The 26,488-nt window shown below is 46.4% G+C and overlaps 10 protein-coding genes across 10 annotated transcripts; 4 read left to right on the top strand and 6 right to left on the bottom strand.

The window, feature by feature from the left end:
* Positions 1-1,113: 1,113 nt before the first annotated feature.
* F4817DRAFT_335689 (isotrichodermin C-15 hydroxylase) lies at positions 1,114-3,232 on the bottom strand. Its single transcript, XM_049303053.1, has 8 exons — positions 3,068-3,232; positions 2,894-3,006; positions 2,797-2,846; positions 2,681-2,740; positions 2,375-2,628; positions 2,231-2,303; positions 1,607-2,169; positions 1,114-1,529 (listed from the first exon to the last, which is right to left on the bottom strand). Exons 1-8 carry the CDS (start codon positions 3,143-3,145, stop codon positions 1,188-1,190), a joined length of 1,533 nt encoding a protein of 510 aa, XP_049159774.1. The 5' UTR covers positions 3,146-3,232; the 3' UTR covers positions 1,114-1,187.
* Positions 3,233-5,016: 1,784 nt separating this feature from the next.
* Positions 5,017-8,810, top strand: F4817DRAFT_335686 (uncharacterized protein). Its single transcript, XM_049303052.1, has 9 exons — positions 5,017-5,941; positions 5,996-6,004; positions 6,056-6,215; positions 6,269-6,315; positions 6,389-7,354; positions 7,420-7,782; positions 7,860-7,991; positions 8,044-8,206; positions 8,263-8,810. The coding sequence occupies exons 1-9, from the start codon at positions 5,138-5,140 to the stop codon at positions 8,712-8,714; spliced, it is 3,096 nt and encodes a 1,031-aa protein (XP_049159773.1). The 5' UTR covers positions 5,017-5,137; the 3' UTR covers positions 8,715-8,810.
* Positions 8,811-9,123: 313 nt separating this feature from the next.
* Positions 9,124-9,899, top strand: F4817DRAFT_90348 (uncharacterized protein). Its single transcript, XM_049308038.1, has one exon. The coding sequence runs from the start codon at positions 9,248-9,250 to the stop codon at positions 9,734-9,736; it is 489 nt and encodes a 162-aa protein (XP_049159772.1). The 5' UTR covers positions 9,124-9,247; the 3' UTR covers positions 9,737-9,899.
* A 488-nt stretch (positions 9,900-10,387) lies between these two features.
* F4817DRAFT_315279 (S-adenosyl-L-methionine-dependent methyltransferase) lies at positions 10,388-11,929 on the bottom strand (the record flags this gene model as incomplete). The annotated part of the gene is made up of 9 exons (XM_049300515.1): positions 10,388-10,545; positions 10,613-10,697; positions 10,755-11,187; positions 11,241-11,253; positions 11,306-11,333; positions 11,382-11,448; positions 11,498-11,638; positions 11,730-11,782; positions 11,861-11,929. The coding sequence occupies 9 exons, from the start codon at positions 11,927-11,929 to the stop codon at positions 10,388-10,390; spliced, it is 1,047 nt and encodes a 348-aa protein (XP_049159771.1).
* Positions 11,930-13,106: 1,177 nt separating this feature from the next.
* Positions 13,107-13,999, bottom strand: F4817DRAFT_335679 (uncharacterized protein). The gene is made up of 3 exons (XM_049303051.1): positions 13,769-13,999; positions 13,359-13,698; positions 13,107-13,295 (listed from the first exon to the last, which is right to left on the bottom strand). Exons 1-3 carry the CDS (start codon positions 13,864-13,866, stop codon positions 13,218-13,220), a joined length of 516 nt encoding a protein of 171 aa, XP_049159770.1. The 5' UTR covers positions 13,867-13,999; the 3' UTR covers positions 13,107-13,217.
* An 818-nt stretch (positions 14,000-14,817) lies between these two features.
* F4817DRAFT_335677 (cytochrome b5) lies at positions 14,818-15,975 on the bottom strand. Its single transcript, XM_049303050.1, has 2 exons — positions 15,581-15,975; positions 14,818-15,524 (listed from the first exon to the last, which is right to left on the bottom strand). Exons 1-2 carry the CDS (start codon positions 15,637-15,639, stop codon positions 15,071-15,073), a joined length of 513 nt encoding a protein of 170 aa, XP_049159769.1. The 5' UTR covers positions 15,640-15,975; the 3' UTR covers positions 14,818-15,070.
* A 1,278-nt stretch (positions 15,976-17,253) lies between these two features.
* Positions 17,254-19,187, top strand: F4817DRAFT_364956 (glycosyltransferase family 15 protein; the record flags this gene model as incomplete). Its single annotated transcript, XM_049306815.1, has 3 exons — positions 17,254-17,765; positions 17,853-18,291; positions 18,340-19,187. 3 exons carry the CDS (start codon positions 17,254-17,256, stop codon positions 18,643-18,645), a joined length of 1,257 nt encoding a protein of 418 aa, XP_049159768.1. The 3' UTR covers positions 18,646-19,187.
* Positions 19,188-21,044, bottom strand: F4817DRAFT_90169 (EXS-domain-containing protein). The gene is made up of 2 exons (XM_049308037.1): positions 20,599-21,044; positions 19,188-20,531 (listed from the first exon to the last, which is right to left on the bottom strand). Exons 1-2 carry the CDS (start codon positions 20,687-20,689, stop codon positions 19,375-19,377), a joined length of 1,248 nt encoding a protein of 415 aa, XP_049159767.1. The 5' UTR covers positions 20,690-21,044; the 3' UTR covers positions 19,188-19,374.
* F4817DRAFT_335673 (Pex12 amino terminal region-domain-containing protein) lies at positions 21,032-22,623 on the top strand. Its single transcript, XM_049303049.1, has one exon. It carries the CDS (start codon positions 21,290-21,292, stop codon positions 22,493-22,495), a length of 1,206 nt encoding a protein of 401 aa, XP_049159766.1. The 5' UTR covers positions 21,032-21,289; the 3' UTR covers positions 22,496-22,623.
* On the bottom strand, positions 22,624-24,868 carry F4817DRAFT_335672 (uncharacterized protein). Its single transcript, XM_049303048.1, has 2 exons — positions 24,256-24,868; positions 22,624-24,196 (listed from the first exon to the last, which is right to left on the bottom strand). The coding sequence occupies exons 1-2, from the start codon at positions 24,292-24,294 to the stop codon at positions 23,003-23,005; spliced, it is 1,233 nt and encodes a 410-aa protein (XP_049159765.1). The 5' UTR covers positions 24,295-24,868; the 3' UTR covers positions 22,624-23,002.
* Between the last annotated feature and the right edge of the window lie 1,620 nt (positions 24,869-26,488).

The following is a 26,488-nucleotide window of genomic DNA, read 5'->3' as shown; positions in this document are numbered from 1 at the left end:
CGTGATATTTATCCCAATGCACCTTATAGTCGGAAATCCCGTGTGCTCCTATGCCGCATACTTTTGAGACGCGGAGGTAGAGAGGAGGCACTCTTCGGTAGTTCCACAGCGTCGTAATACCGAATAGGAAAAATATAGGTCAACACTGAGGAATTTCCTTACACTCTTTTCTATCTAATTGCAACGGTCTTACACGGCTATCAGTCGCACTGTCATGCCTTTGGCGACACGCCTCCTATGTATAAACCGATCCAATACCTAATGTTATAAAGAGTTCTATGGCCGATAATATAAACATGCGTCAAACATTCCTGTCCGGACTCAATGGGTGAATGAAATGCGTACGGAGCGACGTATTGTTGCCGGTGAAGTTCAGAGTGGGATACTTGATAAAAATTAGGGCCCAATGTGCGCTATATTTGATTCTGAGATCATGATTAGATGTTGCTGTGAAACATATACACATATCCTTATATAGGTGGGTAGGGTAGCAATAGGCCCCAATTAGATCTCAGCTCTCATCCAAATCGACGATCGACGGACTTTGAGAGATATAACATGTGCATGATGGGCAGACAATCTGGCATGATGCGAATGACTCTTCACTACTACTCGTTTAAGACCTGTGGCGAGAACTAAAGACCATTTTTACTATTAACCGCATTATCATAGATGTATTAAGTTAGGTACCTAAAACATAGAGAGGTTCCTAATATCGTCTACACCCTCAAGATAGCCTTCCCATTTCATCTTAGAGATACCTCACAGCGCAACATATTCAACCCCTTCTCGAGCGTGAATGTCCCCCCGGATTTAAGGGTCGGTTACTAGCCTTTCGACGTTCGTACACTGCCGGATTACTAGTAGACGATGGCATAGTCTTGCCCGGCTACATAACTAAGATTAAATTAAATTTATGGAATGTCGCTATAGAATGAAAGAAAGGACAGCGTGGTTTTTGCTAGTGAGAGCTGGCGCTCAGGGGCAGCGGAGTGGAGTCAGAATAGATTCCTGACCCCCTAACCCCTATTTATAGGAGTGCGCCAGTCTACCCCTTTAGCACACACAATTCAACTAACGAGTTTATAATTTCACCACCAAACTCCTTTAAATGCATTTTAAGATAACTATCATGTATAGAATGTGTCTTATAGAATCCGTTCCACACCCTCACTTCAACTTGTAGTTCATCGTTGCAAGAATCTCACACGCACCTCCGGCCTAGTCCACATAACATGAATCAAAAAGTCCTTATCGAATGTTTTGTCATGTCCGCGGACCATTTCCAAGTCGAAGGTCCATAGCACCTTAGCAAGGAACAATCTGGTCTGGCTCCAGGCAATTTCTCTTCCAGTGCAAGCTCTAGGGCCTATAGAAAAGGGGTAAAAGCAATTAAGGTCGTCATTGGAAAATCTCTTATCGTACTTGGGATGGTCTGACTGAAGCCAACGTTCCGGGTGGAAGTTAAGCGGTTCATAGAAATATCGGGGGTTGCGACAAATATTGAAGTTACTGGTCTGGCATACCACCTTTCGAATATGTTAATCATAGCATCATAGAAACGGTAGTTTAAGCAACAACCTATTAACGGGTATACCAAACTTACCCCTCTAGGAACATAGGTGCCGGCAACCATAGCGCCTGGACTCTTCCGCGGCAATCCAGTAATGGCGGTGACATGGGTGCGGAGCGTTTCGTGAATTACAGCATTCAGATACTTCAGACTAGCCAGATTATCGGGAGTAATCTTAGTGTAATTCCGAAAGGTGTTCCTAATTTCTTCCACGAGTGTTTTGTAGGCATCTTGGTTCTTCAATAGAAAGAAAAGAGAACTGAAGAACGTGATCTGGATCGGGTCAAAGCCGGCGATGAGTAACTGCATCGAAACTTGTTCTAGGTGAACCTTCTCCTTCTTTTTCGTAGGTGCGGGAGCATTAGTTGGGAGCATATAGTCGACGAAGTCCGGATGGGTGGTTTTCCCTCTGTTATCTATCCGCCTCTGAACCTCTTGGCTGTTCATTTTGAAAAACTTCGGTACTAATCGGATGATCTTAGGTGGAGCGAAGAGGAACGAAAGCGGACTGAGAAGCGGAAACCTTTTAGAGACTTGCATGACTGTTCCGTAAAAATTGGTGCCCAGAAGTGTTTCGAGAAAATCAGTGTTCTTCGCTATTATATACCATTAGTCCGTGTAAATACTTCAAGATGAGTCCTGGAAAATAAGTCTTACCATCTCTCATATGATGCATCTTGCGACTGTATGCTAGATCTGCCGACATATCCATAGCAAGCCAGTTGAGCCACTGCACGATATATCAGTGTTGGTATTCCTAGATGCGATACGTATAAGCAACAAAGGAGAAATAAATCGTACGTCATTGAGGCTGACCCCCTCTGGTGCGCTACCTAGCTCCTTCATCTTCTCAACGAATGAGTCGATGTACATCTGCACAGTAGGCTCCTTAGCCTTGATAGCTTTGGTACTAAACGCCGGTAAGACCTTTTTTGCTACTTCGCGGCGCTTGGCGGGATCAATTTCCCATGTGAATCCTAAATCTCCCGTACCGAAGTCCATCAGGTCTGTCTTTACCCAAAGCTCATGTCTCTTTACTGCTGGATTATAGATATCTAGACATACGTGTCAGCCCTTCTAGAACCTACCTGTTAGGATGATGCTCACCGATTGCCGCCTGTGGAGTTGAAAATACGATCTCGTTAGGAGCAATGCGAACTATATCACCTACAATATGTCAATTTTACCGGGTAAACCAAGAAGAGTTTGTATATCTTAGATACCATATTCTTTTGCCAGTTGCTCTACCACCCATGGGTATCTTCCCCGCAACCTGATTCGTTAGATTTTCCATATCGACCTCAAATGGGATTTACCTACCAACTATATGCGTAATAGAAGTTCGAGATGGCCGCTAGTTTAGGACCTGGAAATTTGGAAGCTGGGTGAAAGTAAAGGAGATAGACGCAGCGCACTACGGCGTACGCGAACAGCTACAAGCACGCGGTCAAGATTCAAAACGCGAAGAAAGTATTCCTAAATAGGTTTACATACAATCATTATAGTAAGTGAAATCCATTGTGGTGCCGTTGCCTTGGATAGCAATGTTAGCTTCAAGGTAGTCACGTCCATTATAAATAGACGGAAGGTTTTGCATCTATACGTGCATCTAAGGTATAGATTTGAATTTGAAAAAGAAGTAATCGCCCAGATTTCAGATGATGGGATGCAAGGAAGAAGTCTAGCAGCTCTATGAAATTAAAAAAAAAAAGGATTAAACCGTAGCTTGCATCCAGATCCTACGTTGGTAACACAAGACCGTTGACTCTCGGATGAGACGTGCCATATTAGGCCTCGGAAGTCCGAGGACGAATAAGACTTCTTTTGATCAGGTTACTCTCACAACAAAGGCAACACGACTTGACTATACCGCATGACCATACTCATGCATTGCTATTACGCATCTTTCGGTTATGGAGGGGAGCACTTTGTGGTTATTTAAAGCTATTGTCTATTAATAAGTTCTTGGCTAGGCAAGTTCGGGACCGGCTTAAAAGGGTAGTACTCTTGTCCTTGGCTTCAAGACTTAGACGTAAGGGATAATGGTTACGCTCTTTTAGTGGCTAAGCAAATCCCTTGTTGGAAAATGATATAATCAAATATTATGTACTATATGCAACATCCCCTTGGGGTATTATTGTCTGTTGGCAATTATATTGAGTCAAATCGTTCTTTGTGTTGGAGTGTTGGAATACGCAACATGGCTGTTGGCCTTTCATTTGATTCCATAAGCATGATCAATTAGATTGAGCATATTTCTATAAAATTTATTTTGAGATAGTTCTATCCCATATATATTTGTAGTTTCAGTTTTAACCGTAAATAAAAAGCTTTCAACTCGGAATTAAGTGTTTAGCGACTAGGTAATGTCAGATATACCCTTGATGAAAGTCATACATAATTCGAGTGAATGTTAGGATATTTGAATTGAACTATTAACGCCTGCCCTTGTATCCTCTTTCGAGAGAGCTGCGCGCCTCTTATATCCCACACTGAATTAGATATCGCAGCTATTTGCTTCAAAGGGGACTGTCCAATAGGTAAACAAGTACGAGGAAGAGTGGCATTTTATACCTAGAGCCAGTGTCGACTAGGTCAAGAGCGAGGACCACATGCTATCAAGGGTATATTGGTATCAGCTCATAATATGCCATACGACACCGGCATACTAGTTGGCACTAGACAATAACTAATCATGGCAAGGATAAACGAAAACCAAGGAGAGGTATGACCGGATGAAACCCGGCATTATGTGGAGTAGCACCAATATGCTCCTCATGCTTTCGGCGGCTCCGTTTAAGAAAGAATTGCCCGGTTCCACCGTAAAACGGCTCTTGTACTACAAAAGGCGGTCCGGTCCGGTCGGGATGAGATAGCAAACATCAACAACAGTCTTAGTAGACACATGAGGTACGTTAATATGTAATTTGAGCAGTCCTTGTTCGTTTTCCCCGGCCGAGATCACAGGTCAGCGAGTAGTAAAGGGGGGCTATGGCGATGCTTATTTTCTCCAAATCGTCGGGGACCGAAGCAGAGAGATATCAGGCCGGCATGACCGAATTCTCGTTTATCTTCCTACTACGCAACACTCATACCCCTACAATTACCGCATTTTATCATTTCTCCAACAATAGACGCAAGCCACATCCTACCCATCAAGTGCAATATTGCTTATTAAATCCTTCACCACAAGGTCAGCTTTACCATTTAAAGAAATTTATAAGATGAAAACAGGTATGTAACAAGCTAAATCGGACCTAATTGCCGAAGCAGAATTTGCGCCACTTGCCATTTTTAGACGAGGCCCTAGTCTGTCTGCTTACAAGGAGGGCGTACCTACTAGCTGAAGGGGAAGATGGGAGGGCATTATCTAGCTCCCAGAACCGGAGTGATACCGATATATAAATTTGAGACCAATCCCCTTGATTATTGTCTTCGTAAGAGCTAGCGACACGAAACTTTCACGGACACTAACTACCGCATATTATAGTTTATAATTTAGCCTACTTACTTGGAAAGTACACAAGAGATAATTTACTATTCTCACAAAGAGCAAAAGCAGGAATGGATAATCGTAACGGTCGAACTACATGCCTCTCAGATAGCAATCATGAGGTTGAGGATGCCAGAAACATTCAACGCCACTTCTTCGGCTGTCTCGAATTCAGAAATCAAGAGGAATTTCTAAACAATGAAGAATATTGGAGGGGTCTAGCAAGTCCTGGAGAGGGAAACAGGAACCGTGAAGATGATGGTCCAGAAGAATGGGAGAGATTGAGATATACTACTGCTCTGGGTTTAGAAGAAGAGTTCAAAAGGATAGACACCTTGCGCGAAAGGATTAGGGACTCAACGAATAATGTTGAAGAGAGTAGCAAAAAGTGGCGAGAATCCAGGGCTTATCACGATTCCCTACCTCAGGTCTCAGAATGGAGACAGACCAATAGGAAGAAGATTGGGACTAAAATGGGCGCAGTCCGAACAAGGCTACGTGGAATAATCGATGCTTACCTTACGACTGTTTCATCTGTAGAGAAGGAGAAGAAAAATGACCAGGACCAGGATCAGAACAACCCTTCACGCAACTTCAGAAATGATATCAAGGCACAGTTCATAGAGTTCCAAAGACCGCACTCCGACTCCAATAAGAATGTTAACGAAGAAAAGACTGCTGTGATGAAGCCTTATGACGAACCCGTACATGAAGGCATATTCACAGGACAATTTCTGGACCAACAGCTCTCACTTGAAAGCCTATTGAGGACAATTTTCACGAGACAAAACCCTTGGAGTGGCTCAAACAACCTCAAGGGTGATTGCTCTCCAGGAATTCTGCGATATTTCCACATACCATATAACAATATGTTTGTAAGTCTCTCTGTAGCAGGAAATTGTTATTCTAATTAATGCAAAATCTATTAGTGGATGCAGGTACTTATATATTCACCATCGAACCTCGCATGAAGTTTAACTTGAGTCTAGGAAGCGATGTCAACGTATTTCAGAGAAAGTGATAAAGGGGAACTTCGAGCAGCTATAGTATTACAGCACGAGCGCTGGAGAGGTCAGGAGGGCAGTACTGAGAACGGAAACATCGCTCATTCACGCCACCTTAGGCCACTCTGCGAAAGGTTTTCCACAGGTACGCCAATTTTGTATTACTGCCACACCAGCTAATTATCTTCATCGTTCTAGATTACTCTGAAGACAAAGATAACAAAAGTAGTAATATGGTTCTATTTGTCAGTACTTAACCAGTCTACTTCTTTTCTCTTCGTATTAGCTGTTTGTTGGTTCACACTCACCGTAATATAGATGCCATATCTTCACTGGGAGACAGACCGAAGTCGATCCAGGATGTCCAATGTTATAGAAAGAAAGATCATCGAAAAAGAACATCTTAAGAAACATAAGCTGGAGGAAGATAAAATCAACAGAAGAGACAAAAGAGAGGGGCTACCTGAATCATTATTCGCGCCAGTAACACATGAAGATCCAGACTGTTACAATCCAATTCTAAAGGCCGATACAACGTCTCGTAGCATAGAAGATATTCTATGGCAGCAAATAGTCGAGTCGGGGCGCTGTAAGAAGCTGGTAAACAGCATCACCATGGGAGTTGAGCTAGAAAGTTACCAACGCATTAAACCCAAGAATGAACTGGCTCAATATCTCCTTAACTCGGCAAGATTGTTTGAAGAAATGGTTACATTTCAAGATGGAGAACTCATGGAATCCAATTTATTCGCCGATCCCCCACTTCACCCAAGACGGTCGTTAGATCAAGCCTACTTCAGAAAGCTAAGGACCACAGAGTCTCGAGACAGAGATCAGGTTGTCTATCGCTCAACCCGAGCCGAGTTCTTGCATAAATTTCGACCATCGAAAGAGCACCAATTCTCTCAAAGCGGCAACTGGAAATGGACTGGCCACGGCCAACACGAGGACAACTTTGGCTGCGATCAATGCACCGAAGACATTAGCAAAGTACCTCGAGCGGTCATGGTCGATCAGCTTTGGATGTGGATCTTAGACCGGGATACTATATTGACCTGCTTTCCACAGCGGTACGGAGTTCGACAAATTGATCCATCGGGGGTACACCAGTCAATTCGGATTCGTCTAAAGGATCAATCTAACCCGAGGAATCATGTTCGGACCATTTTCGATCTTGGACTAATCATTTTAGAAGAGTGCTTTCAGGTTTTCTTTAATAGGGTCCAGAAAACAGACAAACAACCCATTGTACTAGACATATTTGCCGAGTCTATCGGAAATATAGTATGCAACCGAAGGTCTAATATAATTTAAGGGGGAACTTCACTGACTGGCCACAAATATCACAGACAAATCAACAGAGTCTCTTACTCAAACGCTTATGGCAATTAGTTCAGAGCCTGACCAAAGCATACCAGTCCGTTATCGGCGAAGATATACCTGCATCACTAATCCTTTCACTCCTGGATATTACGCGAGAAGGCCAGCTCCAGCAGGAGGCTAAGGATATTATTGATGAACTGGATATCATGATATATATTGTGCTGCAGCAAAAAGAGATGGTTACTAGGTTCAGTCAACTGGCTCTAGAAATCATGCCCAAGAAACGCACATCGTTTAAAAAGAGGTCTAAAAGTCTTCTTTCTAAGATATCAGATCGTATTGCAGAATTGGAAGGACTAAAAAAGAGTGCCCAGAGCGCCGCCCGAAGCGTAAGCCAGCCAGTTCACTCATTGATTACATGTAGGAAATAAAACGAAACTTCGAGCTAACATGATGGAACTTATAGGTCAACGATCTACTGGCCCTCAAACAGCAGCAAGTTGGTGTAGTCCAATCGTTCCAATCCGTAAGGCAAGGTCAAGAGACGGTAGTCCAAGGACGGGCCATTATGCTGTTTACAGTCGTGACAATAATTTTCGTAAGTAAACACCTTTTGATGGTTTTGTGCATTAACTTACCCGTAATCTCAGCTACCTATGTCATTTATGACAAGTCTATTTGGGATGAACGCCGTCGAACTCACTGGGAGTAATACTTCTAGCCACAACGATGACTCGACAGGCCCCGTACCGCCAGACTGGACAATGACTAACTTCTGGCCTACCACATTTCTGTCTCAACTAACAATTTTGTGTAAGTTATTCTCATTCAACCCTGTCCTAGTTGCTAGACGATCTAACACATACAAGTGTCGGTATCTGGCGTCTGCATATTTGTGGCGGTATCACTGGCGTTCAGCCCAGGAGTCAGGCTGCTTATACGGTACACGCTAAGATACGCACGAACGTTGATTAACGTGAAGCTGGGATTGTACAGACTCTCGTTGAAAACGAATCTAAGCATTACAGGTTTGAGCGAGAAACTTGCAAAAACCGCCCAGGACATGAAGGAAATGTCCTTAAAGAACCTTCAAACGAGAAATCTTCAAGATTCGTATCTCCACAACGGGGCTGCGAACAGTAGCTCCGAGAGAGCTAGGGGAGAAGGTGAGGAAATATCGTTAACATCCTTACCTCCCACTTCCATTGTCAATAGTACGACATCCAGAGGAGCACTTCGCCCCTTCGGAAGAAGGCGACGCAATGAACCAGATCCAGAGTCAGGTCTAGACGATTCACAAAGTTCAAGCATGCGCAACTAAAGAGAGATATATTAAAAGCATTTTACTCGGAATTCATATGAAGTGTATCCGCATCATGCGAAGGATTGATAGCTACCTCTACTTGATAAATTCACTCCCTTTCATTATTATTTCTCTAATATACCTATTATTCGCACACCAAAGCTAGGATCACATGAAAACTTGAATTCAACTTTTTTTTTACCTACAATTACATTTTAAAGACTTAGATGAGGCGAAACTAGATCTATCGCAATTATATTTCTTAGAAGCTTCTTCTCCAATTGAATATGCCCACGTTGGGATCGGGCAGCAGTGCCGATTGGAAGCCACGTAATACAGCGGTGAACAAGCAAGGCGGCGAGGCGTATAAAAGCAATGAGAATAGTTCCACGGAAACAGTATCATAGCTATTTTATAACACCATCATTTGTAATATATGTTATTGACTAATTCTCAACCCATAGTCATAGTTCTAAACATATTATCAAAGAACAGAGCTTACAAACAAAAACATCGCCTTCGAATCCCTTACTTGCCTCCTACACATCACGATGGCTTCTCGAGAAAGATACTCTAGATCCACAATGATCATATTACTCATAAACATGTTACACTTGTTAACGCCGTTAGTCCTCGCATCGCCGTTAGCATCGCCTACAAAATCACTATCGTCAGTCTCGGATTTTACAGACCAGCCGGAAATAAGCAACTCCGGAAGTAGATATGGCAACGCCACGATTGAAAAAAGGCAAATGTCAGAGGGATCGTCGTGTGAAGGATCCGAGGGTCAATGGAACTGCCTTACGAATCAGTGGCAACGCTGCGCGGCTGGACAGTGGAGCGTCGTGATGGACTGCGCTGCGGGGACGATATGCACACCTGCGGGCTTAACAAACGATTTCTTCGTACAGTTTGCAAACGGTGCTGCTGGTCCATCAACGAGCGATGGCACGCGGGGGTCTGGAACTAGAGTTATGCATTGGGAGTTAATTGTAGTATTGGGAGGTATAAGTGTGATGAGCACTTTGGTTAATAGTTGAAATATTCTTTAGGATATCCGCGAGAAGTAGGTATATACTATTCCGGAGATACTCGGAGAGAAAGTGGGTAGATAAATAAAAGACTCAAGTACTAAATTCTTATTGTATAGAAAGGTAAAAGAGTATGTACCTTGCTAACAGGTACCTAACTCATCAGCTCTAAAAGCTGTAACTACGAAAAGACTGACTTGGTTGTAAGGTGATAGCTATTTTAGGTGATCCAAGTAACTCCGTAGTCCGAATCATACTTCGGAGGACCGAGCGGAAACAGGGATATCTACAGACAAACTATACGACAGATATTATCATATACCTATCACATGAATGGAACTAAATTTAGCAATTCGATTCAACCAATAAACTCTTTAGATACGTTGCGCAACTTGCCTTAATAGGCTCTTCAGCAACTGAGAGAGAATAGCAACATACCACGTGCCATTTACGACTACAGATAATATCCCAGGCTAGATAATCGTTTCTATATTAACTAAGTCTTATATTCGTATATACTTAAGTATCGGTCAAACTATTAACAACTGAAAATTTTGAGCATCATCCGCTTTTCTGCAAGCACCCCCACGCTATTATCCTATAAATATACAATGTGTTATCATAAAGTCGCTTCGTCAACCATTACTTTGAAGAGTTTATCTACGCAGCCTCTGGCTTTCGCGCATATACAACCCGCTGTGGCAGGTATGCGTGAATCGTCCTGCTAGACCGTAATTCTTTACGGAAAGCTGCGAGGAATACTTGCATTTCCTCCAAGGAGCGGCCTAGGACCGTGTTCCACATAAACATAACGAAACCTATGAGAATATGTTAGTTTCTAATAGATTTACCAAACGGATAGCCAAGTAGGAGGACATTACTCACCCTCTAGGTCCTGCTCAAGAGTATATTGAGCCCATTGTCCAATCTCCTTCAACTTCGGATCTGCCGGCCAGGGACTCATAGGTACCTATGATATGATTAAAAAAGTTGGATGGCCCAAACTCGGAAAAGTCAAACGACGCACCTTAATATCCTTGACCGTCAAGTCTACGAAACCAGCATCCTCAATCCCTTTCCTCTGGACGTCATCCGAGAGAATAGTAAACGAGTAGCCCAGCTTCTTGCCGCCCTCGATAAACAAGTCGCGCCACATAATCATAGCCGAGTCGGGTTTTAGGGTGCCATCGTCGCTACGGTAGTCGGCCTCGACTTCGAAGCTCTCGATCCATCCGCCGGGTTTGAGCGCTTTGAATGCTTGCCTGAATAACTTTGGCCAATCTGACACGCTACCTACCATGTACCGGATATGTACATAGTCGAAGCTGTTAGGGGCATATGTCCATTCTTGCTCCAGGTCGTCGATTTCGAATTTGACGTTAGGTGGGCACCAGGTTGGTTGGATCGGTGATAGATCCGTTCCAATAACCTCACAGTTCGGGTACTCGTCTCCCATGTCACTAAAGGCTTCTTAGTTTTCCGAATACAATATGGCATAGAACGAATTAATTACATTGGCCATAACCCTGAATAATCGGTTAGCAATGACCCAGGGTTTAAGTGTGAGGGTTAAATCACCTGTTCCAGTACCAATGTCAAGTATTCGCTGTAGAATGTTAGCTAAACTCCTGCTAAGGTAGATCTGTACGCTCACTTCTATATCATCCTTTAGAGGTGCTAGGAAAAGATTGCCACCGAGACAAAGGGTCAAGAAATGATGGCTAAGAAGGCATTAGAAGATTTAAGTCAATTCAGGTCATTACGGCTCACTTCATGTCCATAGCTTCATTTTGCCGCTCATCGTTGGGCCCCCAGTACTTATCGGTTCCATGCCTGCCGCTGTTATACGTACGACCATTAAGCGTGCGATATTCCAAAACACTCTCAGTCAAAGATGCTGTTGAACTCGCACTATCGCTTCTTGTTAGACTTGTTTTTTATCTCGTCATGACTATACTAGCTTCGGCAGGGCATCCCTTATTAAGAAATGACAACTTCTTACTTATCACCTTCTTCTAGAGCAGAATCTGCATCATCATGATCAGCACCCTCCTCCTTAATAGACAATTGTCAGTCAACTACATGCGCTACAGCTTTAAAGCTGGTGGATTCGAATATGTCGGATCTTCTTACATGTGGAGCAGCCTCAATTGGCTCATCTGTCCATCCTGGTACGGGCGTAGGCTCGTCTTGATTGGCCATATTAGGAGAGTGACCGAAGACCTTAGATAAATATCTTGGTAACCTCAAATGCATCTGAAAATGAGGAGAAGTGGATAGTTTAAATAGCGCCGTTGATTTTACAAATAGGATTCGGATCCGGGATGGGACAAGACACCAACGGCATAGATCAGAAACTAGTCGGCATCGAATGTTTAGTCGCTAGCTAAGTCTAGACTAACCTCTTGATGAGTAACTACATGTAATAAAGAACACGAACACGTACCTAATCTGGCATAGAGATGGTGTTAGTTAATTACATCTGATCACGTGGAATCGTCTTACTATGATAATCGATGACATTTTGATATCTACAGTTGGCCGGTTAAATGGTCTAAGAGAGTCGCAGACCGGTGGCTCCTAATTGGACACGTAGAATTTCGCGAAGGTTGGTGTAGCTCCATAGCAGGTAGGTATACAATTTCCCTATATTAGCCCACGGTTCATATCACATTGGATTACCAACGAGATCATATATTTAGAAGATGTTGAATTAAGCAATATGAAGATTGCTTACATTGCATGCTTCTAGAAGTCATGAAATTCAGGAGTTTAGCACGCTATGAAATAGATATCACGCGTATGGAAGTTGATATAAGGGGTTTCAATCTATTGGCTCCATCCGTGGGGATTAATCCCCGGACATGAAATTGAAAATTGTAACCATATATCACAACAACGTCTCGTGTGCTAACCATGACCTCATGTTGAACCTATCTGCGGCCCTTGAGGTAGAGAGGTGTATTAATTAGCAAGCGTTAACATTCCTAGATCTACTGACCTCATCGTACCTTCATTTCCCACAAGAAACTACATCGTCTTAACATGAATAAGAGATGTGTAATAAATCTGGCGGTAACTTGACAACATCGAGAGGTGATAAAAGGCTGTGAATAGTCCCATTATGCAGTCAAGACATACTATTCCTATGAATGGATTTTATTGTCTTTCCCGCCCATATATTCCCTCGTAATGTCTGAAACTTCCCGATAAGGAGTCGGCCGACCCGTAAGGGGGAAAAAGGGACCGTATTCGTTTTAGATACTCAACAGATACCTCTTATTCTATAGTATATCCATTTGAGATCAATGACTTATATACGCTGAATTGCTGTCGTGTTAGATCATTCATTATTATTATTTCACCATTGAGCATGATATATCGCAAAAGGCACATTATATTGAACTATCAATAGAAAATGGCTTTCATGGCTACAGAAAGCATAGGCATTGATTTGGACATTATCACTTTACCCTTCTGCCAGGCTCGTTCATGTTGCCTCTTCCGGAACCTCATAGTCATAAAGACATCGTGAATTAGGTGGTACGTAGGACTCGTCAAACTCGGCCTAAAGATAATATTCCAGGGTTAGTATCGAGACATTGCTTATGCGCAAGGATCTTCTACTTACAGCACCAGCATTCGGAGACTTATACAACACAGGGATGCATCTAAGACCGTTGGTGAATACCGTCCCGGAGCAAGTTGCTTCACGGATAGCCGACCTAACACAGTCATGTTGTGCGTCACGGGGATTCCAGTCTGGGCTGAAATCGAATCTGAGGTTGATACCGGGCATTGTCACGACTCCAGCGGGCGTGGCAGCCCAGCTATCAAGCCCAGGTAACGCTGGAGCTCTACCGGTATTGCAGTTGAAGAAGTCGGGTTCCGGGACAGCACAGTTGCGCATCATTCTCGCCTTGAAGTTGTCACACCAGATGCGGGGGTCTTGGCCGTTCCCGGAAAGCTTGCTATAATGATTCAAGGAGTGTTAGTATTGAAAGCCTTTATGGAAAACATGAGACTATCGTAGCTTCTCACATATGGTAGCGGAGGCGATGGTATTTTTTGCCCCAGTTGTAGGTATCGGCCTCGCAATACTCTGTGCACTCGGAACTGACGACGGGGATATAGTTCATGACCCATTTGCACTCATCGAAATTGTCGTATTGCCAATGCTCGTTGAACTGGTAGGATTTGTTAGAATTTGCTGTAATCCAGGAAAGGGAGGAGTAGTGACATGTTAAAGGGGTAATTAGTACGAAATTGGACGGAATAGGGGCCAGCTGTTCAGCCAACTTACACGTTCATCGCCTGCTGTCACATTGTTGAATACGACAGTGCCATTCGGAAGATTTGTAGGCCAGACGCCATCGGAAAGATACGTAAGGTTTGAAATGCCAGCATCGGTATCCGCCGTAGGGTAGGCAGCTGCCTGCGAAATGAAGGACAGAAGGATAAGGATAAGGATAAGGGAGGACATCATGGCAAATATGATTCAAGTTGTCTTTACCTTTGGGCAGAGAGTACTAGTAGTTGAGGATACCTCTGGATAAAGGTAGTACCTAGTTCATGTTGAGAGAAAAGGGAGCTGGTAAGAGGTTCGAGTAAGCTAGCTAGAGTAAACAGGTACCTAAGGTACATATGTTTTCAACTTCTTTTCTGCCTTGGAATCGTAGGCGGTGGAAACGCATTAAGGTAGTAAAATTGCCTAGGAAACGGAAGACAAGGTACCTCACCTAGGTAGAAGTTGATAAAAATTCTCGTTAGGTTATATTTTACGCGATAATTCCTAGTGGAGGTATGGAGGTTGTCATCCGCGAAGAACTAGGCAACAAACAAACGGCAATTGCAGGCTAGCATACCTAACGTACATCTAACAATAGATAGCTTACAGTGTAACAGCTATATGATTAAAATCCCACGAGCACCTAAGGCATTTACATTGTAGTGTATGTAACTACATTGACGGAACTTGAACATGGAATACAACTACAAAAAGGGAATTCTACTACCCACGAGTTGGAGAATGCTGGCTAACAACTATCTCACCTTGCAGAATAGACTTGCCTTGTAATAAGATGTCGGATGTTATGATCTGTCATAATACACATTAGGCAATGAAGCTTTCTAGGCATGCAAACAATTAAAGCAACTTAATATCAGCACGAGCTTGAACTTGATTGAGCATCTTCATAGATAAAAAACCTTCATTTTCCGTCTGTAAATAGTAGTGAAAGCCAATACTAGCCGTGCATAAAAGACCGAGCGCTCAAGAACATTACCATAATCCATCCTAGCTAATATAGCCTCCGTAGGCTCCGCAGGTTCGTCGAGACCATTTTACGCATCAGCGGCAGCAACCAGCTTCCCCACAATCATGTACTTGCTGTTGAATCTCTCCTCCCAGCCCTGCAAGCTCTCCCACTCCTCAGGTCCAAGACCCTCGAGTTTATCTAGAGGTCCATCGAGATCCTTAGTTAGCATCTCCTCGTCGAAGCTATGGAAAGCAAGGCCGCGCGAAGCATCGCGACCGGCAAAGTTCTCGTAGGGGCCGCCGGGACCGTAGAAGTTACGACCGCTCGTGACGTCGAAGACGCGGCCGCGAACCGCTAGGTACACCGGCTTGCCGTCTTCTCCGTTGAAGTGTAGCAGGGTGCGTGGGGTGAAGGTCCGGAAGACGATGGCAGGCGGCTCGCGCGGAAACGATACTGGAGGGGAGGGTTTGTAGAGTAGGTACGTCGTGTATAGGGTGATGAGGAGGAGTATGACATTGAGAGGCGTGACGAGACCGGTGCTGCGATAGCTTTGTTAGCTTGGGTTCCGGTGATAGGGTTAGCTGTAGGAACGCACTAGATCTCAGAGGGGTCTTTAGCGGCCTCTTGGGCCACGCGATGGTTGACGAAGTCCATTGGTTTTTAAATTGACGAATACCAGCTACGCAATAAGAAGGCAATATCGTGGATACTCAAAGTATGGTGTACATATATGTATGGCCTCTGACGGAGTTATAAGAGTGATGTTGAAGGATAGACTTCTAGTTTAGTAGAGGTAAGCAAGAGTTAAATCGCGGGCAGTTCGGCAAAGGTGGGGACTGCATATCAATCCGAGTCCGGGTATTCCGCACATGGCTTGAGCTCGGCTTCCAGGTATCATCCGAAGCCTGCTTAAACTTTCGGATCATAGCGTTAGTCTAACCAAGCAATATTTAAACCATTTCACTATATTAATTCTATTCTCGATGTTTAATATCACGGCCCATGGTAATTAAAGACATCCGAACCCTTACTACTCACGATAATATTGGATAGATTCGTTGTGACAATGCATTTACATAATCGCTACAAGCTAGACGTAGGGCTGATCGGTACATGTAGATAGTGTACCTTTTTAAGTATCCTCATGTAGTGCAGGTAGAAAACAACAATGCTTTCTATGAGATGGATTATGACGCAGCTGTGCTACCTGGAATAGCGAATTACAATTAGTCTCATTGCGAATCAGTCTTGCTATCTGTTTCACAAGGGCGAAGTTGACCCCAACGTGATGCCATCAAGGACGTAACTTGGGGTATATGTACCTTACTACTGCCTTACAGTTATTACAAGCATTTTAGACATGTACATAAAGTTTTAGGTACCGTACTAATCAGTTCGTCCCGTCGGCAATCATGGCTGCATGGCACTTTGAATACAACCCTTGGAAGTTGCATACCTCATTTAGGTACCTTAGGAGGTACATGTAGGTACATACATACGTATATGCAAGCTAAAGTACATGTAGTACATACCTCCTAGGTATTCAAAGCCTTCCATCCAACATTGAAATGTCACCAGGCAAGAGAAACCAAACCAAACCAAACAAAACCAAATCAAACTAAACCTCAACAACATTCAAATTCGCAACAAAAAGAGAATGTAGTACTAACGCTGACGGTGGGTAAATCCCATCTATTATCACTCACCGACAATTGGATTTTGGTGTCAAAACCATAAGACCATAATACAAGGACCTTGGCTCATTAAAATGAAAGATTTCTCCTATTTTTACTTGATTCTCCACGCTTTGTGTTGCATCCCCGTCCAATTTTGTTGCGGCTCAGCCTCACTACCAATTGCCATCTGCCATCTGCCATCCGCCATCCATCCAGCATCTAAGCCAGCCAGCCAGTCCATCTTCCTGGCACCTCTTAGCTTTCTGTGCCGCAGAGGCTTAACCCCGAGCCTGCAAGCCTGCAAGCCTACAGCCTGGAGGCAATCAGTCCTAATCGGTTGGAAAACCACAGCTTGCAGACTTTATCAGGCGCGCGTGTGGGTTTTGTTGCCTTTTGTTGCCCTTTTTTTACATGCTGAAGGACCCTTCTCCCCTTTCTCTTGTCCCCCTGCATTATTTTGATTTATCATTTGTCATAGTCCAATCGATCCCATCCTAGCTATCGATATCATTTCCCCGACGTTTTCCTCGAATTTGCAGGAAGACACACTTGGACCATGATCTGAGAAGGGCACGAGGACAGAACCCGTACCATGTTACGACGGATTATCCGTCCCGCACGACGACTGCCACTCTGGCTGATACTTACTGTCGCTGGGCCTTTTATTTTCGAAGTTGTCGTACACCAATGGCAATATAGCGTGCCACGACCCGCGAGCGAGCTTGATGCACCGTTTTTCACCTCGTGCCAGGAGCCCGACGTCAGCGCGAAACGAGAAAATGCGGCCTTAGTAATGCTTGCGCGGAATAATGAACTGGAGAAGGCCAACAGGACAGTTACCTCGATAGAACAGCAATTCAACAGGTGGTTCAACTATCCCTACGTATTCTTAAACGATGAGAAATGGGATCCCAACTTCATAGAGGTTCTAAATAAAACGGCCCGAGGACTAGCCACCTTTGATGTTATACCGCAGGCGCAATGGACGTTTCCCGAAGGCGTAGATATAGATGCAGCGAAGCAAAATATTAAGGAGCAAGGAGAAAGGGGTATCCCGCATGCTGGGGAAGAAGGGTACCACCATATGTGTCGCTTTTATTCGGGGTAAGTTTCGTCCCGTGTGGAGAGGAAAGTTACGGACGTAGCGTATGGCGCATTTAGAATTACCATCCGAACTGACGAACCTTAAAGCAAATTTTATCAGCTCGATGTGCTAAAGAAGTACAAATGGTACTGGCGGCTCGAACCTGACGTCGATTTTACCTGCGCGATTACGTACGATCCCTTTGTACAGATGGCACGACATAAGAAGGTCTACGGGTTTACGATTGCGTTATGGGAAGTGGGAAAGTCATGCCCGGGTTTATACCGCTCGATCGCCGACTGGAAGGAGATGATGGGCATTCCCACGAGCAGCCTCTGGAAGGCTACGGTATCAGCTTCGTGGATGCCGTACCCATTCCGGCGATTCATGAGCTGGCTGCCGAATCGCGATGCGTATGGCGATGGGTGGAGTCTGTGCCATTACTGGAGCAACTTCGAGATTGCCGATATGGATTTCTTCCGAACAAAGGCGTACCAGGACCTCTTCGACTATTTAGATAAAAAGGGAGGATTTTACTTTGAGCGGGTAAGTGGTACAATAGAATTGAAGACGATCAAACTAATAGTGTCATAGTGGGGTGACGCGGCAGTGCACTCTCTTGCCATAGCAATGCTTGCAGACCCGCGAAAGGTACACCATTTCGAGGATTTCGGATATCGACATGCTCTCCTATACCAATGTCCGGCCAACGCGCCAGGTGGACAACTCCCAGAGTCACAGCTACTCGGGAGCGGAACGTGGGCGGCGGAGGAGGATAACGGCATCGGGTGCCGTTGCGAGTGTCCCGGGCCGTCGCCAAGGAACTATGGCTCGTACTGCCTGAATAAGCTAAAGCAGCCCACCACCATAAAACGGCCGTGGTTCGCGTCGTTTCTATAGTATAGAATACCGTGGCGGCCGTCGACGGTTGCTGCGATCAGCATTCTGGCTGTCTATATCTATTGTTACTACTTCCTCTCGAATTTCCACTGGGTCACTAGTCGCATTGGATATGTAACTGGGAAGAGCATAGCCTTGGCGCTTGCGGTGCTTTTGGCGTACGTGTACTTATATCAAACCATCGCATGGGAAAAGGGGACGGGAAGAACTGGATACCAAGGGGCAGTTGTTTTATAGACCTACCGAACTTGTAGGTAGTCGCATGTGCGCATCTGATGAATTCGAAACGAATAATTAAAGTCAATAACCTAAAGAAATGCATTGGTACCGACGACGGTTGATATAAAGTTAACATAACCCCGTTTAAAGAAGTATATAGTGAGTCAACTATTTACATGTGAAACATCTGTCAACAATGGCCACAGGAAAGTTTACTATATATACCTACGCCTCCAATGATGATATACCCGGTTAGCATATCCTAGTACTCTATTAGCTAGCAATCAACAGCCTACCTGCTTAACCGTACCTAGTCTAACAAACAACGCCTGCAATGCAACTTTGACGCCGACACGTGAGCATATATAAGATAGACATACACCCCCCCTTATTCTATTCTCATGATTCTTATAACATAGAGACATCCCTCTGTAGTACCCCTTCTATTAGATTTCGATAGATCTATCTTCTAATCCCCTATCGCGACCGTCCTGGTCTGATGCTCCACTCCTAGTCGTCATCTTGATACCTGGGGCCTTGGATATTGTTATTGTGGTAGTCTGGGAGTAGGACGTCGTCAACACCAGGACCAGCGACGTTCATATTACGAATCCATTCAGTCTCGACACGGAAGAATATCCACACCCATCGGCGGAAGACTTCGAGCAACTCGATCACGAAGATGGATCCCTCCCAGTCGGCCATCCGGCCTAGATGCGGGCTTAGCTTTAAACTCCACGTGCACCGCAGCATCAGGTCCATCGCGATGACGCTGTAGTATAACGCCGGTGGCCCGATATGCAGACGCCGCCGTAGGCCAAAGGCCGTCAGGTCCGGTGCGTTCCTCGCTTTAGCGTCGAATAGTGTCAAGTCCCAATCCTTAGCTACGTCCCAGTAGAAACTATACAGAGAATTGACGACACAGGCTACAATCCACGCCCGGTAGTAACCAATGGGCGGAGGTTGTCCACCCGTAGAGTTCCGCTGCAACGTGCTAAAGATAATCACGGGAAACGCAGTGGAATATTTGAGCGCGTTGGCTAGATGCTGGCCACCCCAGCCCGTAGACTCGGTGATACGCCCGCGCCGCACCCGGCCGTACTCAATGAGGCACTGGCGCAGACGGATAAGCGAAGGCACCGCCATGACAAGCGGCACTATGAAAGTGCCTCCGCAACCACGGTCCGGACGCGCAGTCGCGCTACCCTCGGACCGGAAGAACATACACAGCGCAACGTACAGGTCCGCGAACACCTTGGCGTAGCTAGTCAGCACATCGGCCAGCAGAATATCGCCAAACTTGCCATCCTTGGCCTCGGCGAGCCCGCCGACGCTAATACGGCGGAGCGTGGCGCGCAGGCGCGTGCGTCCGCCGTGCGATAGCGACTTGAAGAAGGGCGCGAAGACGAGGATGCCGATGAGCACGGCGAGGTACAGCAATGGGAGCCAGTCCCAGGCTAGCACCAGGTCCGGGTCGCGGTGCGTAAAGGCCCAGAAGACGAGCAGGGCGAAAGCGAAGACGGCGGAGAGCACGGTGGCGAGGCGGTAGGTGGATAGGTGGTGCGTCGGGTGGTGCGGCGAGGACCGGCCCGGGTACCGGATCAGCGAGGGCACGTCGATGCCGGATATGTATAGGTAGTGTAGGTTGATGCCCCAAGCCCAGACCGCTGTTTGGGCGAGTTAGTGTCGAATTGGTGGAGAGTACGACGGGGAATAATAGAGGGGAATACACACCTAGCACAATTATAAAGGCGACGCGGTACGGCAGGGGAAACGTCAAGCTGAAGGAGTCGAGCTCCGGCTCGACTGCTGGATCACCGTCCATGGCGCTGCCGACTCTGAGAACCTAGCATCGAGACCCTACTCCTTGACGAAAGTCCAGACGGACGCTAACGAGTGAGATCGGGGGGTCGCAGAATCCGAATTGGTGAGGTATAGAGCCGTGAATATATTTGTTCGTGGGGTGTAATTGGTGGACGGTGTTGTCAATTGTTAATACATAGATAAGGATCGATATTCGTACATGCCAGATAATTACATACCGGTTTTTTTTAATTGAAATTAGCATATTGGCGACGTCACCTTGGCGCGGTACTATGTAGGCTAACCTATAACGAAGTACCGTGGATCCCTGCCGCGCTAGCGTTGAAGCAGCCGAAACCCCTGGCCGGCTAGCCTGTAGTAGAGGTAAGAACGGTTATCCAATCGCCGAGGTTCAGATACTTGCAGGTGCATCGCATATCGACAGCTTCACCTGCTTCACAATTTAGACCTTCACAGCTTCAACAACTTCTGCAAACATACAAGACGACGTATTATACAACCCTTAATACCAACGATATAATTTAATTCAATACGCTTGAGGATCTTCAAATCTCTATTGATATGCCCTCACGACCAAACATATTATAAACACTTTACCACAATGGCAACCGACACGGCGCCACCGCCCTCCAGTTCTCCATCCTCCTCTCTCTCCTCATCAGAACCGCCGACATCATCACCATCCTCCCCCTACCCCTACGCCTTCGCCCCCGACATAATCCGCGCGCACCAAAAAGACGCCTACTTCCAAGGCCTTCTCACGAACCAAATCGCCGACCTGCACCGACACCTCCTCGGCGCCCGTTCCGCCCACGCCTGGGCCCCCGAGTCCCGCACCCTCGCCGACCTCCTCTACCTCTCCCTCACAACCCTCCTCGGCAACCGCACCCTAGGCGAGGAGTACTGCGGCCTAGTCCAAGTCGAATCCGAAACCGGCGCTCTCCCCGCGCTAAGCCGCCGCGCCCTCTACATCGCCGGCAGCATCCTCGCGCCCTACGGGCTATCCCGTCTGCTCCCCAAGCTCCGCGCCCGGATCCGCGCGCGCCTGCAGCAGAACCTAGGGCTCTCGTCGACAACGAGCCTCGACGAGATCAACGCTAGCCTGAAAACCCGGCAGACCTGGTCCTACAAGCTGCAGGCGTACCTCCTCACGCACCTCCCCTCGCTAACCTCCGAGTCCCACGTCCACGCCGTCAGCCTCGCGCTGTTCTACTTCGGCGGGTCGTACTACGAGCTAGCGAAGCGGGTCGCGGGCCTGCGGTACGTGTTCACGCGCAAAGTGGGCGAGTCGTCCGACCGCGCCGGGTACGAGCTTTTAGGCGTGCTGCTGGCCGTGCAGATGGCCGTGCAAGGATACCTGCATGTGCGGACTGCGTTTGCTTCTGCATCTCCCTCTTCCTCCCCTGCCAGTTCTGAGCGCGCCAGGCCCGATGGTATCCTCGCTGTATCGCTCGATAGCAATACCTACGCTTCTAATAACGAGCTCCTCCTCGCAACGGCGGCCGGCTCTTCTCAGGGGACGACTCGCATCGATGTCTTGGCTGCGACGCACACGCCAGCACCGCCGGGAGGCACCGGCAACCCCCGATACGACTTGTCTGACGAGAAGGGTATGCGCTGGATCAAGGGTACACAGCAGCGCAAATGCACGTTATGTCTCGAAGAGCTCAAAGATCCGTCCGCCACACCGTGCGGTCACGTCTTCTGCTGGGCTTGCATCGGCGACTGGGTCCGCGAGAAACCCGAGTGTCCGCTGTGCCGTCGCGAGGCGTTAGTCCAGCATATTCTACCACTACGGGCTGTTTGATATGACGTTTGCGTATGTCTAATATGAATAGGGGGCGAGGTTTTGTCATAGCCGGGAAGGAATAATACACCATAGCATCGCGGTATTTATCATAATGAAAAACAAAAGACACAACGACGTTCAAATATTGGAGACAATAGATATGCTCTACACGTGATTGGAAATTCTAATAGCCTCTCCATCCTCTTATCCTCCACATTACCTGCGTGCCCATACTCAAACACTCGAAAAGGACAACCAAGAAACGTACAGGTGGTGATGACAAACCGATAACCAATCCGAGCCGACCCGCTCTGCTATTCCTTACACGACCTCCTCTATAATGAGGCTTCAAGACCAGCTCAGAAGCAGCCAGGTTTCCATACGGAAAACCGACGGATCCCAGATTGTCCGTCCTCCCTCGTTTTCCCCTAAACCGCCATTCCGCACGTAGGTATCACATTAATTCCCCAGAAAACAACCCTATTAGAACGCCATTACTCTTTTCTTCTTGATCGATACATATTCTCAAGCTTCAACCGAGAACAAGACAATCTCTCCCTGTTCATTACGACGCATACGTAATGACCGCCAGAGCTCCTTCTCCTCCATTGACTTGCCCAAGCTGGTACCCGACTCCGACCGTTCGCGATGGAATCTCTTCAGAGCCTTGTTTACGCTGCAGCCTCGTTCGCTTTCTGGGCCCTTGTTACACAGGCTCAGGAACAGGTCGGATCTCGGTCGGTAAAGAATCATCTGACCCGACTCGCCGTCCTTCTCATCCCCTGATTTCGTTTTATATTCGATTAGCTTTGGGGCTTTTTCGGAACTCGACCGATGGTGATTTCTCGATTTCTTCTCGTTTTTATCTTTATCTGATGAATGCTTCCGCTTCTTAGACACCTTCGACTTTGAAGTTCCCGATATGAAAGCTCTAAGTCCCCCGCTAATTGTGTCTGTCCGACTAGATTTAGTCTTGTGGGACTTGTGTTTTGTCTTCCTAATAGGGGTCGTTGGTGATTTCTCGGCTCCGTCGCCTCCGGAGTAGTCTGGCGATGGAGGGAATTGGGATGGGCGCATCATACGGTTCAGACCACCGGTCAAGCCCGAGTGCAATACAGGCGGCGCATCAGTCATTACTTCGTCGCCATGCGCCGCTTCCAGCGCCAAAGGTCCAGGCGACGTCTCGATATGTAGTTGCTTGCGTTTCTTAGTCTTCTTTCCGTCGCTATCCTTCGTCTTCCTTCGCTGAAGCTTAGGTGCTGGTGTCTCGAACGCCTCAGCGGGGACGGAGCCAGTTCCGTAATGAACCATTGCACCGTCGTCGACCATATATCCTGTCGAGTCTACGTAATCTTCCGTGGTCTGCTCGAAGCGCACGAGCTGCCGGCCGCCACTAGGCGGTGCAGGGTTATCGTAAAATTGTAGGTTGACATTAGAAACAGTTGGTGTATCCAGAAAGTCAAAGACGTTCACATTGGGATCGTCAGCGGCGGCAGGGGGAGGAGTGGGCGCTTCCGGCGGCGGCATTGTTCCCATGTGTCCGTCTTCGCCATCGTGAACTTCATATTGCCGGTAGTCTTCGTACTCCTCCGTCACGTCTTCGACGTACGCGTTATGAGCCATAGCTTCGGTTCTATCGTAGGATTCGACGCCGTTGGATTTCTGTCTCTTGGGTTTGTATAGAGAGCCTTGGTATTTTTGTTCTTCTGACATGCAACTCTGGTCGCGATACACATTAGACTTGTCTGTTTCATTTAGAAGATAGGCTTGCGACCTACACTATGCGCGCGATATTCAGTTCCGGGAAAGTGTACCATACAATCAATGCAGGTGAAGGAAGCGCCGTAACAACGATTTCTGTGTGGGTCAAGTTTCTTTTTGGTTAAAACGTCACCGCAGGCCTGTGGGGAGAAGAGGTCGAGTTAGATGGATAAAAATACAATGCAAAGAGACAGTGGGTTTAAAAGATGCGATGAGGGATACGGAGAGCGCAATTGGTTTCAGGGGGCGTGTGTTTTATCTGGTTGGAGGGGCAGAGGGGTGGGCAAGATCAGGAGACGAGACAGAGAGCGGCGGTTCCAATATTATGGGGTAACTATAAACAGGGGGTAACGGTAAGTGGGTGTGAAGGATGGTGGATGGTCAATGCCCAGGTGATGTATTGGCTATGTATGGTGTATGTATGGTGATCGGAGGGATGGCGCGAAAGATCTGAAGGGCTAGAGGGCTAAAGGGGGGCAACGCAACGCGAAACGTCGTGTGTTGCTCGAAAGGGAACGCCAGAAAACACCAGAAGGGAGGGTTGAGAGCCGTGATGTCAGGCACACTGGGGGGCCCTTGGGGGGGTTAAAATGATAGAATTGGCAATATTACCTCACACGAAAAGGAAACCATGTTTCTGAGTGGTCTAGAAGCGATGTGCTGTCGGATATGTAAGATATGTAAGATGCTGATTGGCGCGCAGCTGCACGATTTCGTGCGTGTAGCTTGGCTGTGAGTGGTCGAGTGTTAAATTTGTTGATATTTTCTGTTTTGCCTCTTTTTTCTTGGGGACCTTGGGGCTGCAGATACAGAGATGCAGATGCAGAGATGGCAGTGCAGCGTCAGATAAGTGCAGATGGGTGAAGTCGGATAAGAAACCTGCGCTGATAGGACGAAAATGGAACCCGGCTGATCAGGATCTGGGAATTCCAACTCGGGAACGATATAGTAATGATGATAGACGGCGCGTTCCTAGCCCGTATGACAGGATTACTATGGACTGTGGTGTTTTTCCCTGCTCAAGGTGCCACAGTCTGTTGGAACGATACACTTTCAAGTATTTCGTCTTAATGCTGCTCACAAGTACGTCGTCGTAGACACCAAGTCGTACAATTGGACAATCAAGTAGGACTCTTCTCAGGCAGTGGTGATAAATGCCAGCGAAGATGACGGAACCGGACGTATTCAGATTCCTGAAAACCAGAGCTCTAATCGGGGGCCGAAGTTAGCTGGGCAGTCAATTATCGCCCCAAGTCAAAGCTCTCTTTATTATTAGAACAGCGAGCGATCTCGTCCGGGGTAACGATTGCAAGCTGATCTATTACAGGATCGCGGAAAAGGAATTGGAGGCGGAGTTGGCCAGGATCAGAATTGGAGTATACCAAGTTTAAAAGAGTAAACAAGTTCGGCTGGAAAGCTCAACAAGAATGATTATCTTGCGACCCGACAATGGGGGATCCGAGATTCTTGCGATAATTCTTTTTTTTAAGAATTCGGGTGTGCAAATGTGCAAATTTCATTGAAGTTTTTCGCGTTGGGCGCCGTTGCGTTATGCGCTGCGGGTCTTCTCAATTGGGGGTCAGTTGGTTACCGAGAGGGGCAGCTGTCAACAGGCGCTAGAGCTGCGACAGTGCCCAGGATGATCTTCAGCGTTGGAAGTAACGAGCATGCTGATTCGCTTATTCAACAGCCAAGCTTATAGCATACATGTAGCTAAGGTAAGGTACCTACATCCCGGGTAGATGCCTTACGTACATATATACATATATACATCCGTACCCAATATCATATACCTAAGGGCAGGGCATTAGGTAGTCCTAATTGTAGTCTTAAGTGTTTATTCTATAATATATTCATCTTATTGCCTTAAGTACTTCACATTAACAGAGTAGAGCCGACGCGCATAACGTTTGTCGTTTACGAGGGTTAATGCATGCAACGATACAAACAAGGTAGGTCGGTAAATCGACCCATACTTTAGCATTATCCTAATTGACAAGATGTTCCTAAGTTGGTAACTGGTGAGATTCGAGAAGAGCCGACTCTCTTACTGATACTACATACCTCCTAACTCAAGGTATGCACTATGTATAAAAGTACCTAAGGTAGAGACAGACCAGGAACGGAATGGCATCGAAACTTTTGACCAATGATGATCCGGCTTAGCGTTGTTTATATCAATCCAAAACCGTTGCGGAACGCTAAGATTGGGGGACCTGGCGCTTGTAAGTTGTGATCTATAATTACCAC

This window comes from Daldinia loculata (assembly GCF_022478755.1).
Source record: "Daldinia loculata strain CBS 113971 unplaced genomic scaffold F4817scaffold_20, whole genome shotgun sequence".
In the NCBI taxonomy this organism is placed as follows: Eukaryota; Fungi; Ascomycota; class Sordariomycetes; order Xylariales; family Hypoxylaceae; genus Daldinia; species Daldinia loculata.
The sequence above is the reverse complement of the archived record's forward strand: the minus strand, read 5'-3'. Positions and strand labels throughout refer to the sequence as shown.